The sequence below is a fragment of the Anomaloglossus baeobatrachus genome, chromosome 1, assembly GCF_048569485.1.
Source record: "Anomaloglossus baeobatrachus isolate aAnoBae1 chromosome 1, aAnoBae1.hap1, whole genome shotgun sequence".
Lineage (NCBI taxonomy): Eukaryota > Metazoa > Chordata > Amphibia > Anura > Aromobatidae > Anomaloglossus > Anomaloglossus baeobatrachus.
The window spans coordinates 140,266,416-140,285,140 of record NC_134353.1 but is presented as its reverse complement, the minus strand read 5'-3'; the positions used below and the strand labels follow the sequence as shown (position 1 = coordinate 140,285,140).

The window sequence follows — 18,725 nt, the reverse complement described above, 5'->3', positions numbered from 1 at the left end:
TTGACTTACACCTGCAGCAGAGCGGGAGCCGAGTGTCATGCGATTCATTCGCATTAATGACCGTGTGGCCCTAGCCTTAAAGCAACAATGAGTTGGGTTGCAATGAGATCTGCAAGGTAGTGCCACCGTTACAGGCAAGTTTCCTAAAATTTAACTGGTTCTGACTTTTTGCAGTATCAGTACTTTGTGAATCACAATGTGACCCCATTGACTTGCATTATCCTACCATGCAGCAGCAGCACACAGCAATTTCTGACCTGTGTCACTTTCAGACGCCGTGTAGCCACAGCCTAAGGGTGGAAACACATCTATGCGAGTAAAATCGGTCCGACTGGGCTGAAAAATACTCGGCTGATTTTAGTTCACGTTAGGTGCGAGTGCAACGCAAGTGCGATGCTTTTTGCTCGCGTGTGCGACGCGTGTGTGTTGCGATTGTGATGCGAGTTATCTGCAAAAGTTCACTTAATTTAAATGATCGACACATGGAATTTGCCTATTTAAATGTTCCAGCCCCCCACGTGGCTTTGGGTCTCATGTGTGCTTTGTATTCATCGCAAGACTCTGGATTTCGTTCTGCATTGAAGCAATATCCTATTGTCATCTAAAAAAGGAACAATGTCAAATCATTTGACATTCAATACAACAGAAAGAATATTGCTTCATTGGGTACTTTCACGCCGTTTTGGAACATACTATCATGAACCATCCCTTACATCTATGCGAAGATATTGGCTCCATCCAATTGTCCGTCGCCGTGCAACAAGAGGTCATTTTACCCGTCTTTATGAAAAATTACGCGAACACAGTGACAAGTTTTATGCCTACTGTCGCATGGATTTGACTACATTTGACTTCATCCTCACAGAAATTCGTCCTGATATAACCAGACAGAACACCCGTTTTCGAAAAAGTATATGCCCAGAGGAACGGCTATTGCTTACATTACGGTATTTTTTTATTTTTTTAGCAAATCATTTATAAATTAACATCACGATACAAATGATGCCAAATTTAAATTGATGAAATATATCTGAATGAATTAATCCATATTCTCTATATACAGATATCTCTCTACTGGACTTTCATATGCTGCTTTGCATCTTGAATTTTTACTTGGAAAGTCCACTATATGTTCGATTGTGTCAACAACCTGTGCAGCAATTTGGGATAACCTGCACAATACAATGATGCCTGAACCAACAGTAGAAATGTGGCTTCAAATATCAAAGGGCTTCACTAATAACTGCCAAATGCCAAATTGCATTGGAGCAATTGATGGCAAGCATGTCCGAGTTCGCAAGCCTCCAAACTCAGGATCGCTTTATTACAATTATAAACATTATTTCTCTGTCGTTCTTCTGGCTGTTGCCGATGCGACATACCGATTTACTTTAATGGATGTTGGTGCCTATGGTGGTGCTGGGGATTCCCAAATTTTCTCACAATCCACTATGTGTGCACGTATGTTGCAATCTACTTTACATATTCCTTTTCCACAAATTTTAGAGGGTACTCAGGGACCCGCCATACCTTATTATTTTGTTGGTGATGAGGCATTTAAATTGTCAAGCAATATGATGCGACCATATCCCAGACGTACATTAACTCCTATGCGACGCATTTTCAATTACAGACTCTCGAGGGCCAGAAGGGTAGTTGAATGTGCTTTTGGGATAATGTGTGCTAAATGGCGAATACTGTACACACATATCCAGCTAAATGAACAAAATGTTATTAAAGTAATTAAAGCAATAGTAATTCTGCATAATGTGACACGAACAAAAGAATGTCTTGATGCAGTAAATCAAGATATTCCTTTTTTTCAAGATCCCCATTTGTTAATTCGTTCACAAAATGTTGCTCAACTTTGGTCAGGGATAAGAGTGCGCAATCATCTATGTAATTACTTCAATACAGCTTCTGGATCAATTCCATGGCAACCAAACTTAAATAACGTTTAAAAAATATGATAAAAAAAACTTATGATGGTTAACCAAATAATGTTTATTTTTTTTTTTTTTTTGGTCCTTTTAAAAAACATGCAAATCCAAATTAAAACTAATAAACGGTATCATGCAGATAATACTTCTTATCCAATAAGATACATAAGGTATAATGTTCAAATTTCCCTTAATAAACTGATTCTTGGTTTAAATAACAAATGTTTTGCTTCACCTATATGTTTTGGTATACATAAATGCAGGAAGATATATTGTTTGGTTTTATAACACACTTATTTGTTATATTCACAAATAAATAACTAATGTTACACTCATAAATTCATGTATCTAGGTGTTACATTGGTAGATCGTTGCATCTGGCTTGCTGGGGTTTGCATCTTGTGGTCCTGATGCTGTTCAGGGCGTGTGCTGATTGGTTGAACTAGATTGTTGTCCTTGCTCGTGTAGCTGCTTGGAGTATGATGGCTGTATGCTGGTTCAGAGAAATTTCTTAATGAAATTTCCCTAGCATTGGATGATGCATGAGTATGGTCATAATGTTGTTCTCTTTGGTTACTATAATGTATATTTGAATTGATGTTTGGATTGTATGTTTGTCTTACTACATTATGGGCATTATCAACAATATTCATGTGTAGGTTGTGTGTTATTTCATTTGTATGTTCATATCCTGACATATTGTCGCGATTAGACACACAGACACTTGGTATGTGTGGTGGCTGTGGCAGGGTGTTTGATGTTATAGCATCTATATTTGGAGGGGTATTGTCTAGTTTATTTTCTTCAGATAATTGCCAGCGTTCGATGTAATTGAAAATTAAATGTGGTGTATTGGGAGGGGTACATGCGTCAATTATGGTTTGCATACAGCTTCTTGCACGCAGCCTTACTCCACGTGGAATTTGACGCAAATATTGAGCAAGGCTGCGTGAAAATGCCTCCTCTCCATCGTCATTGATGGTTCGAGACAGGTAATCAAGCACCCCATTATCAACCTCTCTACGAGTATTGGTGACATTTTTTCCTTTGCGCCTTCTACCCCTGGTGTATGTTGGTGCATGATGTGTCGAGATATCTAGTGCACTGTTTTGATTTGAGGTTTCAAAATCATCATCTTTTTCATTAGTTACATCATTTGGATTACAATCATTGTTTTCCTGGGATCCAGCCACAATTGGTCCTGATGAGGCTTCATTTTCAAATTCATGCATGTTATCTTGTACATCTCCATCCTCATGATTTGTCTCCCTTTGTGTGTCAGATTCTGATATTGTGTCTTTATCTGTCAAATTTGATTCCGTGCTGAACATGTAATGTATGGAGACATTTTAATTTTGTGAAAAATTAAAACAAGGATTTTTACAATTACTAAATTATGTTCATCACAATTAGTGCCATTTGTCATGCAGCGACATTATTAGCATTCTTTGTCTCGATGTGAAAATAATGTTTGCCTGTGCTTGTGTTTGACGTTGTACAAAGATATTTTGGGCCAAAAAAAAAAATGCACTTGCGAAATTTATTTTCACAATGTGAACGAGATCGCTAACAATGTCGCAACGGCCTAATTACCAGTGAATGTTCATGATCTGAGCAATGTTTTTTTTTTTTATAGGATTTTTTGGATTGTTTGACTCAAAATTATTTAACATTTTTTTTTTTTGTAAAAAAAAAAAGGAAATAAATTAATTTACAAACGCTATTTTTAACTATAAATGAAAAAAAAAACTTACGGACATAAATCAACAATTTGATGTAAGAAATTAAGTCGCTCATAATGTATATATGGCCTCTTATTAGATGCTGCTGAACCACTTGCTGCACGACTTTGCTTTTCCCTCCTGAATTGGTCCCGTACACTTCGCCATCTTTTTGTGATATCTGTAACTTTGTTTTTTAATTTTTTAGATTTGAAAAATAAATTAAACAAAAAAAAAATTAGATTTCACTGAAAACAAAAAAAACCTCTAATCTTTTTTAACAAATCATTTATACAATAAAAAATGGGAATTTAAACTATAAAAAAAAAAAAAAAACTCACTCATTCGCAGTTGTGCATCTGGGGTACTATTGTTGAAATGCGGAAACATTTTGCGACAGATCCATAACCAGGAGGCATCGCGTGCAGCCCGGTCTGCATACGAATTGTCCCGCTTGTCCCATAATTCCGGACGTTCCTGAACGAGCATTATGAGCATTTCAACATTGATGTACCTAGCCATGTTGGATATGCATCCGTGGAGCAATTGCCATGTGCTTTTGGAGAGGTAATATACACAAGTGCAACCTAATTAAAACAATGACGTGCGATGGCACAGACATGTGTTAATTAATTATTTAAAATAGGACCAGCCCAACTCGCATATTTGAACGGTGTTGTGCGTGTGTGTGCCTTCAAAAAACACGCTTCCATAGGGAATCATTGAGACAAATGGTCTGAGAAACTCGCAAAAAAGCAGCATGCTGCGATTTTTTTCTCGGTCCGATTTGGACTGAGAAAAAAATCGCAGATGAGAGCTGAATCATTCACTAACATGTGTCCGATTCCAATGCGAGTTTTTCTCGCATTGCTCTACTGCGAGAAACTCGCAAGTGAGAAGCAGCCCTAACCCTGTGCACTGCTGACACTCAGATTAATTATTTCCAGTACATGGTGACAAGTTGTTTTGCTATCTGGCACATTTTCATATTAATTTCCTTGGGATTCTCATAATCTTCTCCTGGATGATTACACATGTTTCTAAGCATAAGGCCATGTGCATATGTTGCTTTTTTTCATGCGTTTTTCCTTGCAGATTTTAATCAATACTGCAAGAAAAACCGCATGCCAGCAAAGTCTATGAGAATCCTGACTTGCTGTGCACATGTTGCTTCTTTTTTTCCTTGCAGATTTTGTTGCAGAAAAAAAAGTAGCATATCAATTCTTTCTGGGTTTTTTTTCTGGCATGGTGTGTGAGGCTTTCCGTAGCTCAGTAACCCGGGGTCGTCATGGCAGCGATCGGGTCCCCGTGATCGCATTACAGGGACCTGATTGCCAGGGACAGCTAAGCTATCCCTCTCATTGCTGCAATCACATTCATCGCTGCATTCAGGGGGTTAAACTGCCGGGAGTGGTGCGGGCACCACTCCATGCAGGAACTCACGCGATTTCCATTACTAAAAAAAAAAACAACGCATGAAAAAAAGCATGAAAAAACTGATAAAAAAATGCACGTTTTTTCAGCTGCTTTCTTCCTGCCAAAACATGGTTTTTTGTGTGCATAAAACCTGCACACATAAAAGCAACATGTGCACATAGCCTTAAGAAGGTGTAAACTTGCGTGAAGGAGTATTTCATTTTGTAGTGGTTATTTGCTCCCTGGCCCTGCTAACCCTGTGCACTGCTGAATATGTTTCCATGTGGGTGAGGATTTTTCCTAATGGGTTAGCCGATTAACTTTTTGATTAGGCTATGTGCGCACGCTGCGTTTTTTTGACGCTGCGTTTTTGTGCGTTTTTGGCCGCTAAAAAACGCACAAAAACGCACCTGCGTCGAAAAAACGCATAAAAAACGCATGCGTTTTTACCGCGATTTGGTGCGTTTTTGGCTGCGTTTTTTCTGCGTTTTTGATCTCTGCGTTTTGCTGCGTTTTTCCAATGCATTGCATGGGCGGAAAACGCAGAAAAACGCAGGAAAGAATTGACATGTCCATTTTTTTTTTCAAGCTCAAAAACGCAGCTTAAAAAAACAGTTGTGTGCAGACAGCAAAAATGAAAACTCATAGACTTTGCTGGGGAAGCAAAGTCATGCAGTTTTGAGGCCAAAAACGCACCCGAAAAACGCGCAAAAACGCCGCGAAAAACGCACTGTGCGCACATAGCCTTAGTACGCTAAGATGGGCTGCATTCATGTCTGAGGTTCCTTTGATGACTGAAGTTGCAGATTTCTGCAGCTTTTTTGCATCTATAAGGAAAGTTAAGCTCCCTGTGGTTTTGACGCTGCAGCTTGCCTCTTTTGACTACGTCATGCTTTAAATAACGCTGCATTGTTTTTAAAACTTCCCTGTATTTGTCTTTGATCAAATTTTATTGATACAGTCATGTACAGATTATATGTGTTCTACGTGTTTTCAGCAGTATTAAAAACTCACCAAAATCTCAATGTGAGAACTTTGAGATCCACTGTGGAGTAATTGACATGAACCCTACAGTCATATGGGATCAGACAAGTAGAGCCATGTTTGGTAGATATTCTGGCCACAATATGGATGTAAAATGGCCTTGATTTGTTAATCTGGTGCCATTTGTGTTGTAATACATTTTAGAGACCATCTGAAATTATTTAGGGTCTCCATAGGCGAAACTAATGTCAGGCCAAACCATGCAATATCGGCGTTTTCAGTCAATAATTTTGTGTGTATGGGAATCCCTGTCACGTTTGTTGAAGATAAGGATGCGGCATTTCAAAATTGAGACTGCTGATCCCATCGTTCTACGAGTAATAAGACGCCATCAGATAAGTGTGGCACAAACAACAGGAGAGATACCGTGTTTTTCCAAAAATAAGACCTCCACCAAAAATAAGCTCTAGCAGGGAGTTTCAGCATTTTTGGAGCAAGGCTTAAATAGAAGCCCTCCCCCGAAAATAATTCCTAGTCGCGGTTCAATAATGAAGTGTCAATGCAGCTAAAAAAGTTAAAGATACTGCAGGACACTTCACTATAGACAGAGGGCACCCCGTAATCCTTCTCACCAGACGCAAGGGCAGAGGACCTGCAGTGATCGCACCCCCGTAGAAATCCGATCTCACACACAATCAGATCACACACACAAACATCCGATCTCATACACACACAATCAGATGGCGCACACACATCGCATTACACACAATGTGTGTGTGTGTGTGTGTGTCAGCCAGCCAGCCATCCAGCCAGAAGCAGGGGAGGACGCCATGCAGCACCCACCGGAGATCACAGGGAGGACCTGGGAGCCATGCAGACGTCCGGGTCTGGTAAGTATGAGTCTCCTGGGAAGTGGGGTGTCTGCTTTTTTTTAGGGTGTAAACTTACCCCCAACTGTGTTTCTCCAACAATAAGACCTCCTCCAAAAATAAGCCCTAGTGTTTTTTGGGGGGCAAAAAAAGTATAAGACAGTGTCTTATTTTTGGAAAAACACGGTAGATGCCAGCAGAACCATTGTTTGGCTGAAAGCTAGCTAAAGTACTTGGATGAGTTTGTGTTCCCGGAATAATGGGGAATATCTCGAAAGGTGCAAACACTTATTGGGGCACTGTGGGCGCATGACATCACATACTGCTAAGTGTCTGTTAGTTCATTGTTTGAATCAGTTTACATCCATGTTAATAGGTGCAATTTGGCAATCATTGCACAATCATCCAGGAAAGTGTGCTAATACAGATGATGTGTTTGTATGTATCTATAGTAGATTATCACCACAGTAGTACACAAACACGAATTCTGACACTATACTGTTACTATCACAAGTGCTCATTCATTTTACAGCTTATCCACCTGTTATCACTACCCCAATACTTGATTAGTAATTGCCCGTGAAACTCTTCACAAGGTACTAATACAAGGTGCACACTACTGTGCTGGAATTAGGTGTGCACAGGACGAAGTAGAAGACCTAGAACTCAATATCAAACCTTTAATAAGTCTTGCCACAAGAGTTATGATAAAAGCCAAATAGTCAGAAACCGCTCATACAACCAAATTAGATCTCTTGCTTTGCACTGAAGAGAGGCAAACACCTCGAAACGTGTCTGCAAATAGAGTATCTGATTTGGCTTCTTACCCTTAGTCATGTGGTAAGATACATTAAAGAGTTTAAAGGGTGGTTCACTACCCTGCATTAGTGATCACATCTCTGTAAAACTGACAATAGAGGCTTTTTATTAATACATTGTGTTGCCAATTCAGCCTCTGAGCGGCGCTATCACGGTCCGCTCATCCCCATCACGTGACCCCATGGGCTAAGTGACCTCTGGGAACTGGTGATGTTAGGTTAACTTCTAGTTGACCGAACATCACAGCGGACGGCCCCAGTCTCCCTGAAAGACTGGGCTGTGGGCGGAGTTTCACCACTTGTCACAGCCCAGCGTCACAGGGCATCATCTCGCGTGCTCTCCTTCACTGCAGAGCGCCGCAAGCAGCAGTGATGCTGCGCTGTGACGCTGGGCTGTGATGAGCAGTGAAACTCCGCCCACAGCCCAGTCACTCAGGAAAACTGGGGTCGGCCACAGTGATATCACCGAATCTCAGAGGTCACAAAGCCCAGCAGTTTACTTCATGGGGATGAGCGGACCGCAATAGCACCGCTCACAGGCAGAATTGGCAACACAGGGTATTTAGAAAAAGCCTTCCCTATCAGTTTTACAGAGATGTGGTCACTATTACAGAGCAGTGAACCACCTCTTTAATATGGACTTTTAGGATTGATACTTCCAGTAGGTGGCAGTAGAGTTCAAAGTCCTCTTCTTGTCTCTTTGTCACTGCATGGCCTATAATTCCCTTCACACAGGCAAGCCACTACACAAGGAGAGGTATTACTTGGAAGACTGTGAATAATGGGTCACACAGACTTAAGATCTTATCTGTACATGTCAGCACAATGGGCAGATCTCTTATGTTTCTGGGAGGTTGGCACAAGAAAACTATCTCTGATCCATATCAAGGATTTTGGGTCTACATCAGTCCTGGGCACAGGAATGGAGCTGCAGTAAATAGAGCAGTATTGTGTGACTATTGCTTTATTCAAATGGGAAACTGGACCCCCACTGCCATGACAGGTCGATGCCCCAATGGTAGATTCCCAGGTAAAAATGCTTTTTGTAGGCCAACCTGTTTAAAAGAAAATTTAAGGTGTTTTCACACATATCTTTTGACAAAATGTTGCAATATTGTCATTTTTTGGTGTATTTTTGGTACAAAACTGCTGCTGCGAGACGACAGCTATACATTATTAAAAAAAATATATAAAATGCTCCACAAATAGTGTGGCATTTGTTGCATTTTGATACACTTTTTCAGCATTTGTTGGCTCCCTCTTACGGTAAAAGGATACAGAATAGCACCTCAAAGATCACACTTTATGGCAAAACGTAAAGTTGTGTCTCAAGGGGAAATTCTGACAGGACTGGGCCAAGACTAAAACGTCGTGTTATACCAACAACAAAGATTGTAGGTATGCATTTTCCAGTATGGAGCTGCAGGTGTTGTTGGCTTTACGAGCAGGAACTTAATGGGTCCAGTTCAAAGACATAAGAAATTTCGAACACTACCAGGGCTGTCATATGTAGTGTGAAGAATCATCTTTATTTCAAGTAAGGGATCCAGAAATAAAGGGTTTCAGGGATAAACCCCTTCTTCAGGTTTGTAGTAATGGGCATGATTTTTTTTCCAGTTTTGCCTTATAAACCAGTATGTATACACTCTTATCTCTGAATGCTTCCCAGAAAACTGGTAACCCTATCAAACATGGTACTTTATGATCAAGATTTTATCAATGATTCTAGTACATGAATACTTCTCAAAACAGTGTTCTACAGGTGCACCAAATGGCTGCTGCGTATAGAAAAGAAGGCTGGTCTGTAGGGGCTCCATACAACCTCAGGTGGTTCAAATAGTGGAACATTTGGTAAAATGAGGACAACTTGAATTTACATTTAAGAGAATTTTATCTATTTTAAAATAAATAACTGAAATGGTAAATCCCACATCTTCTTTATACTTCACAGATCTTGTGAATTGTGACACTTCTGGAGAAGGTCCGCATTCTAGCACAGATTTGTGTTCTCACGGGTTTGTCAGCTCCTCCTGTTCTGGGTCATTTGGATATAAAACTCATTGCAACAATTTGCACCATGGATGGCTACAAAAGAGTTCATGTGGTTTTACAAACTGCTGGAGGCTATAAGCACTCTGACAATTGCTAGCAGGATTTTCTCACCTCATGTGAGGTTAGGAGATCCCAGCTGTTTGACTTTCTTGAAGGTCAATATACAACCTGGAGACAATGTATATGGCCGGGCTGTCTGAAGTCATCCCCTTTCAGCAAGTCACTTACTGCCAGAGCATTCCAAGAAGAAATAGATTGCAATGCCACACAAAACAAATTAATGTTAATACCAGGCTGCAATTGAAAGCAATTGCAGGATAATTCAATCAACCTCTCCTTGAATATTCAGTACTTGAGAGTGAAAGTAAGACTCATCGGAAAGGTCAACTAGAAGCCATCATTCTGAAGACAGTATTCCCTGCCAGCAATCCTGGGCGATTCTGCTATTTACATGCACCTTGGGACATTATGATGAAATGGCACTGTGTATTTTCAAATAGTAAAAAAAATGACCAAATCAAGTTTCATCGTCTTCCACCTTGCCAAAATGTGGCATAATGCATTCATTCCTTCATACAGCTATATAGACGGATTCATAGAAAAAAAATTGTAAAAAAAGGTCATTTTCAAATAATTATTTTATCAATTATATTATATCAATATTTATTTTGGAACAGTTTTTTTTGTTTTTTTTTAATTAATTCTGACCTTACTCACCACAGTGAACATGAAACCCACAGACTCTGGTGTAGACAGTCCATGAGCTCACAAGTGCTGAAAATATGTCGGTCAAACATCTCGTCCTATGAAAATACGTTTTACTGAACATCGTTCAGTGTTTAGATTGTTTGGGGATAAATTAAAAAAATAATTAATAAAAAATTTGAGGAAATAAAAGTGAAAGGAAGTGGATAAAAAGTCTGATGAAACTCCAGTTGCGAGACATTTTTGGCAATATAAGCCTACGGTCTCTGAACTAAAGTGGATGACTCTAGAGGAAACAGACTAAAAGAATACTGAGAGAGGTTTATTGGATATATTATTTGAATATGCTTTGCCCTAAAGAGGATGAATGAAAAATGCAATTTAAATGTGTTTCTATACACTTAGATGTGGGTTTTTGTTTTTATGCACCTGTGTTTGCATAATGGAGTCGGTCATGACATAGTTTTTGATAAATCGAATAAGGAATTGATTAATATCTAGCAAAAATGTACTGCCTTTTGGTAATATTATATTGGACTATGTGAGGCCCATTACTCCATATAGTAATGGGCCTCGCATAGTCCTCCATATAGTAATGGGCCTCGCATAGTCCTCCATATAGTAATGGACCTCGCATAGTCCTCCATATAGTAATGGGCCTCACATAGTCCTCCATATAGTAATGGGCCTCACATAGTCCTCCATATAGTAATGGGCCTCACATAGTCCTCCATATAGTAATGGGCCTCGCATAGTCCTCCATATAGTGATGGGCCTCACATAGTCCTCCATATAGTAATGGGCCTCACATAGTCCTCCATATAGTAATGGGCCTCACATAGTCCTCCATATAGTAATGGGCCTCACATAGTCCTCCATATAGTAATGGGCCTCACATAGTCCTCCATATAGTAATGGGCCTCACATAGTCCTCCATATAGTAATGGGCCTCACATAGTCCTCCATATAGTAATGGGCCTCACATAGTCCTCCATATAGTAATGGGCCTCACATAGTCCTCCATATAGTAATGGGCCTCACATAGTCCTCCATATAGTAATGGGCCTCACATAGTCCTCCATATAGTAATGGGCCTCGCATAGTCCTCCATATAGTAATGGGCCTCACATAGCCCTCCATATAGTAATGGGCCTTGCATAGTATTCAATATAGTAATGGGCCTCACATTGTCCTCCATACAGTAATGGACCTCACCAGCTACTAGAGTTACTGGGATTTCCCCCCCCCCATTAGTGTATGGCAGGGCCAGGAGGGATAGCTATGATCTAAACAAGTATTTCACCAGCATCTTTATTTCTGGTTATGCAACTTTAATTTATTTTTGGTCTGTATTTATATTTTTACCATCAGTGTGGCATCTGCTTTTCTTTTATGCAAAGAAAAAAAATAAAAGCTTCTCCTACCTAAAAGGCCCCTTTCAAATGTCAGCGATTCCGGTAGGTATGACATCCATTTTCATATGTACCGGAGACACGAATATACGCAGGGCCATTAAAATCAATGGGTCTGTGCATGCATTCCTGTTTTCTCATGGACGCGTGTCCGTGTGGAGCATACGCGTGTCCATATGTTCGGCACAGAGACATGTCCGTTTTCACCGGCAGCATGGGTGTCACACGGACCAAACACACTGATGTGGTCTGTGTGACATCAGTGTGACACGAACCAGAGAAAACACGGTCTTTAAAATAAAATTATTTTCTTTACTCACCTGTCTCCAGCCGTCTTTGGCGCTGCTGTCACTTGCATCCAGGCCTGCTCGTTATGCTCATGAATATTCATTCAGTGCACTGCGGACCCAGAAGCAGCAGCATTGCCGGAGACAGCAGCGGCGAAGACAGGTGAGTATACAAGTTCCTGTTATCTGTGTGCTATCATAAATAGCACACTGACAACACACACTGTACACACATACGCACACACACCACGGACCGTGAAAAACATACGTTTTTATCAGAGACGTGTGAAGGGGGGCCTAAAACAGTACATAACAGACAGCGCTCATAGATGCATGGATGATGTTCATGTGGCGAGTTTTTCATGAACCACTAATTTGAATTTGTGACTTGAATCAATATCTGACATGTTTCAGTCCGCAAAAATGCACGGACATATGATCAACCCCATATACTATACCATACCACCCGAGCTGCTGCCTCACCGCCACCCGAGCTGCTGCCTCACCACTGTGCCAGAACTGCCGCCCGACCAACACCCCACCTACTGTCTCCTCCAAAATATCCGAAAAGAGTGTAAGCCCACAAGGGCAGGGTCCTCTTACCTCTATCATGGTACCACATTTGTAGTTAAAGGTGACATTATCCAAACACAGATTAAAGTAGTGGAGATTATGAGATTATTTAATCAGGAACAGAAGTGAAAAAATGATAGGTGCAGGTCAGTATTGACACATCAACTGTGCTAATACAATCACAATATGCGCATGAAGGTGCTATCTCATTGACCTGCCCACAGTGGCACTCCATACTTGTGAAGCCAGACCAGATGATGTGTATTAGGACATTAATTAGCACATGGTTTACAGAGCTCAAGAGCCTGTTTGATTAGATTTCCATAGGTAATGAGATTACTACCAAGAGCTTGTGATCAGCAGAGATTTCCCCTGAGCAACACTTGTAGACTAACACCTAGTGCTGAGAACACAGTGGCTCTTCAAATTAAAAACTTTTATTTATGGTAAATTGATGGAAATCTAATATATAATGTAGATTAGACCTCACTGGGTCAACCTTATAAAGAAAGTGCTTGTTTTGCACCTGTAAAGCTGCAGGTGGATGTGTTGAGAAACATAGCTTTCACTTTTTGCGTGCCACCACTATTTCAAGGTTTTTTTTGTTCAGAGAATTTACCGTAGTTTTTAGTAGCATTCTAACCTTGTTGCATATTAAACATTCATTTTTTTCATGCTTTGCAAGAAAATCCTACAGAAAAAAAAACACTAAAAAAATGACAAATCCACAACATGCTGAGGTTTGAAGAAAACACTGACCCTAAAAATGGGACAAAACAGAGTGCACTGTATGTGGTACGTTTCATACTGCGGCACTGACATCAATGTAATATCTGGATGGACAAAACAAAAAAAGTATTAGTCAAGGAGACAGATGTCACCCTTACGCCACGTGCACATGTTGAGTATTTGATAAGGTTTTTTTTCCCAGTATTTGTAAAGGTGGCTTTACAGACTGCAACATCGCAAATGACATCGCTGTAACGTCACCGGTTTTGTGATGTAATAGCGACCTCCTCAGCGACATTGAACACATCAGCGACCTGGCCCCTGCTGTGAAGTTGCTGATCGCTACAAATCGTTCAGGACCATTCTTTGGTCCTTTGTTTCCCGCTGTGCAGTATGATCGCTAGAAAGTCTCAGTGTGTAAAGGGGACTTTACAGTGACTTCGTTAACGACTTCCCTTACAAAAAGCTGCTTTACAACGTCCCCAATGACTAGCTAGATCGTTCTGCAGGTCCGGATCGCTGTTGCGTCGTTGGCCAGGTCTGCCCGTTTGACAGCTCACCAGCGACTCACCAGAGACTTTGTAGCGATCCCGGCCAGGTTGGGATCGCTGGTGGGATCGCTAGAAAGTCTCAGTGTGTAAAGGGGCCTTAAGCCAAAACCAGGAGTTAAACAATCAGAGGAAAAGTACAGTTACAAGAAAAAAGGGTAACATTGTTTTGAACTTTGACTTTCAGGTGAGATTCACCATCCACTACAGACTACCTTCATTTTATAGACACTCATCTTGAGTATCTCGTACATAAATTTGACTTGCAACTCTTTAGAATATGATAAGCTATGCAGATTCTTGTCATGCTACTGCATCGTTACTGTTTTGTTGCTGGAGTTTGAAAACCCTTTTTCTTTCTGTATACTACAAATTACAACCTGTTTTCACATTCCCTAGCTTAATGATTTATTAAGTTGATTCCAAATGAAACGTCACTGGTTCAAATAGAGGAGCAGCTATGAAGAAGATTTCTTAGGCCTATATGTTTGTGCTTTTTTTTCTACGTACCAGAATCGCATACGCAGACCAATTATAATCAATGGGTCTGCTCACACATCAGTGATTTTTCACTGACCTTGTCTCCGTGCGGCGTATCCGCGTGTCCGTGATTGCCGCACAGAGACATGTCCATTTTTTTCTGGCATCACTGATGTCCCACGCACCACGCAGTGGTGTGATCCGTGAAACACGTGCCAGAAAAAAACGTGCATATAAAATAAAAATCATTTTTACTCACCCATCTCCAGCGACGCTCTGTGCAGCCTGTGCTGTCTGCTGCTTCTGAGCCGGCTCATCATTGTCGTGCATATTCATGAATGCACGACACAACCGACCCAGAAGCAGCTGCTGCGGGGGTCAGCGCCGGCCGGATGCTGCACCGCGGGACCGTTCAGCACCATGGAGAGCAGAAGTGGGCACAGGTGAGTTAATCTCTATGTGCAATCACGGACCACGGAGAACGGAGCCCAGATTGCACATAGACAACCCTGAGCTGTCACTGAGGTTACCTGGATCCAGCGGTGGATGCAGCGGTGGCCGCGGGTAACCTCAGTGACAGCTCAGCTGATCGCGCTACTCACCGCCGCTCCGGTCAGCTCCACGCAGCAACTGAGGTTAGTATCGCGATCAGCTGAGCTGTCACTGGAGGTTACTCGCGGCCACCGCTGCATCCACCGCTAGATCCAGGTAACCTCAGTGACAGCTCAGCCGATCACGCGGCTCTCTTCATTAGCTGCATGGAGCTGACAGGAGCGGCGGTTTCTTCTGCTGCTCCGGTCACCTCCATGCAGCACAGCTGGAAGCGACGCTGGATCATCCTGGATTCCGCCGGACATGGAGGGCTTTTTGGGGCTGATTAAAGTGGTAAACCAGGGAATGTGTTTGTGTTTTTTATTTCTAATAAAGGATTTTTCAGTTGTGTGTGTTTATTTACTCTAATTTACAGATTAATCATGGAAGGTATCTCGGGGAGACGCCTGGCATGATTAATCTAGGACTTATTGGCAGCTATGGGCTGCCAATAACTCCTTATTACCCCGATTTGCCAACGCACCAGGGCAAATCGGGAAGAGCCGGGTACTGTCCCAGAACAGTCGCATCTAATGTATGCGGCCATTCTGGGCGGCTGCTGACTGATATTGTTAGGCTGGGGGGCTCCCCATAACGTGGGGCTCCCCATCCTGAGAATACCAGCCTTCAGCCATATGGCTTTATCTGGCTGGTATTAAATTTGGGGGGAACCGCACGCCATTTTTTTAAATTATTTATTTATTTCTATACTCCATAGTGACACGCCCACCGGCTGCTGTGATTGGGTGCAGTGAGACACCTGTCACTCAGCGTGGGGGCGTGTCTCACTGCAACCAATCATAGGCGCCTGTGGGCGGGGAAAGCAGGGAATACGAGATTGTTTAATGAGCGACTGGATTTTTCAAATTAGAAAAAGCCGCCGGAGCAGTGTGAACGCCGTGCAGCGCCGGTGATCGGGGATCGGTGAGTATGAGAGAGGGGGACACACTTCAGTCACTCAGGGGATTAGCGGTCACCGGTGAATCCTTCACAGGTGACCGCTAATCAGTACACGGCACACAGACAGAGCCGCGGCATGACAATGAAGTCGGGTGAAGTTCACCCGAGTTCATTCTCATCGCGCTACTCTGTCTGCCGACAGTTTTCACGGTGGTTTTCACGGATGTGTGTTTTAGGTCTGACAACGTCCCCAATGACTAGCTAGGTCGTTCTGCAGGTCCGGATTGCTGTTGCGTTGTTGGCCAGGTCTGCCTGTTTGACAGCTCACCAGAGACTTTGTAGCGATCCCGGCCAGGTTGGGATCGCTGGTGGGATCACTAGAAAGTCTGTGTGTAAAGGGGCCTATAGTATTGCAGCAGGACAAAAACCAGATGCATATGTCGAGATTAGATAAAGGTAAAATATATCTTTGTACCTTGTTAGCTTCTAGAGATTAGATAAGAAATGGTTGAATGACAATGAACCAGAGGTGCTGGATTGTCCTTCACATTCATCAGACCACAAGCTGTATACATACCCAAGTGAGTCGACCAGTCTGCACCAACATTGGGAATGTGTAGAAGAGACTTGGGATCAGAATTTGGTCGAGACATGCTTAAACCGTTTACCCCATAGCATGGTTTTCACCTTAATGACCGGGCCGTTTTTTTGAAATTCTGACCAGTGTCATTTTGACAGGTTATAATTCTGGAACACTTCAATGAATCCTGGCGACTCTGACACTGTTTTTTCATGGCATATTATACTTCATATTAGTGTTAAAACTTTGAAATTTTATGCCCATAAATCCGAGAATTATGTCACACAAAAAGTTACTAAATAACATTTCCCACGTCTACTTTACATCATCATAATTTTTGAAACCTAATTTTTTTTTGTTAGGACGTTAGAAGGGTTTAAGGTTCATCAGCAATTACTTATTTTTCCGCCAAAATTTACAAAACCATATTTTTAGGGACCACATCACATTTGAAGTGACTTTGAGAGGCCTAAGTGACAGAAAACACCCAAAAGTAACACCTTAAGGCCTTGTTCACACTCTGCGCTTTTACCCGCGTTTTTATTTTGCGTTTTTGATGCAGAAATTTCTTGAGAAAATGGTTGGAACCTTTATGCAGACATTCCCCAGCAATACCTATGGAAACAAAAATAGCTGTGCGCACACTGCGTTTTTTTCTCAAGAAAATTCTTTCTATTCCCTTTATTAGCTGCGTGGAGCTGACAGGAGCGGCGGTGTCTTCTGCAGCTCCAGTCACCTTTATGCAGCAGAGCTGGAAGCGACGCTGGACCATCCTGCATTACGACGGACATGGAGGGCTTTTTCGGGCTTATAAAATTGGTGAACAAGGCAATTTGTTACTGTTTTTTTTTCCAATAAAGGATTGTTCAGGTGTGTGTGTTTATTTACTGTAATTTACAGATTAATCATCGAAGGTATCTCGGGGAGACGCCTGACATGATTAATCTAGGATTTAGTGGCAGCTATGGGCTGCCAAAAACTCCTTATTACCCCGAATGCCAATGCACCAGGGCAAATCGGGAAGAGCCGGGTACAGTCCCAGAACTGTCGCATATAATGTATGCGGCAATTCTGGGCGGCTGCTGACTGATATTGTTAGGCTGGGGGGCTCCCCATAACGTGGAGCTCCCCATCCTGAGAATACCAGCCTTCAGCCGTATGGCTTTATCTGGCTGGTATTAAAATTGGGGGGGAACGCACGCCGTTTTTTTCAATTATTTATTTATTTATTTTACTGCACAGTATAGACACGCCCACCGGCTGCTGTGATTGGGTGCAGTGAGACACCTGTCACTCAGCGTGGGGGCGTGTCTGACTGCAACCAATCACAGGCGTCTGTGGGTGGGGAAAGCAGGGAATACGAGATTGATTAATGAGCGGCCGGCATATTCAAAGTAATTGTTGCCGCGTATTCTCTGCACAGCTGTTCCTCGCCGCGCTGGTGATCAGGGAGCGGTATGAGCCGGGGGAAGAAAACAACCGAGCGTCAATGTAAGTATGACTGAGAACAGCAGGAAAAAAGGTAAGTATACTGAATTTAATTTAAAAAAATAAAAATAAGATCGCTAGTGTAAAAACGCACACGCACGAAACGTGCTGAACACGGACATACTCCGTGTGCGGTCCGTGCAGGCACGGACCCATAGACTTTAGCGGGTCCGAGCCTGCGTGCTGTCGGCCAAAAACGGACATGTCGTCTGTGCAGAAAAGCACACACACGTACTTACCACACGGTCACACGTTCCGTGTGATTTTACGTGTGTGTGCCATCTACCATTGAATAACATGGGTCTCCGTGTGTACGTGTCTCCGGTACGTGCAAATACGTACTGCACACATACAAAAAAAAACGGACGTGTGTTGCGGGTCTTAGTAATTGTAGTAGGCTCGAATGCAGTGTGCACAGAACGTTCTGCGCCTCTTTTTAGTAGTCTTAAGGGGGCTTTACACGACACGACATCGCTAATGAGATGTCGTTGGGGTCACGGAATTTGTGACGCGCATCCGGTCTCGTTAGCAACGTCATTGCGTGTGAAAAGCACGAACAACCGCTAACTATCAAAATTGCTCACCTAATTGTTGCTGTTGCAGGACGTTTGTCGTTCCTGAGACAGCACACA

At 42.1% G+C, this 18,725-nt stretch overlaps 2 protein-coding genes across 4 annotated transcripts in view; both read right to left on the bottom strand.

The window, feature by feature from the left end:
- MICU3 (mitochondrial calcium uptake family member 3) overlaps window positions 1–18,725 on the bottom strand; it is a 258,476-nt gene that overhangs the window by 222,011 nt on the left and 17,740 nt on the right. The gene's annotated exons all lie outside the window — the stretch shown is intronic.
- On the bottom strand, window positions 2,030–3,832 carry LOC142308215 (uncharacterized). Its single transcript, XM_075347081.1, has 2 exons — window positions 3,695–3,832; window positions 2,030–3,263 (listed from the first exon to the last, which is right to left on the bottom strand). The coding sequence occupies exon 2, from the start codon at window positions 3,170–3,172 to the stop codon at window positions 2,273–2,275; it is 900 nt and encodes a 299-aa protein (XP_075203196.1). The 5' UTR covers window positions 3,173–3,263; window positions 3,695–3,832; the 3' UTR covers window positions 2,030–2,272.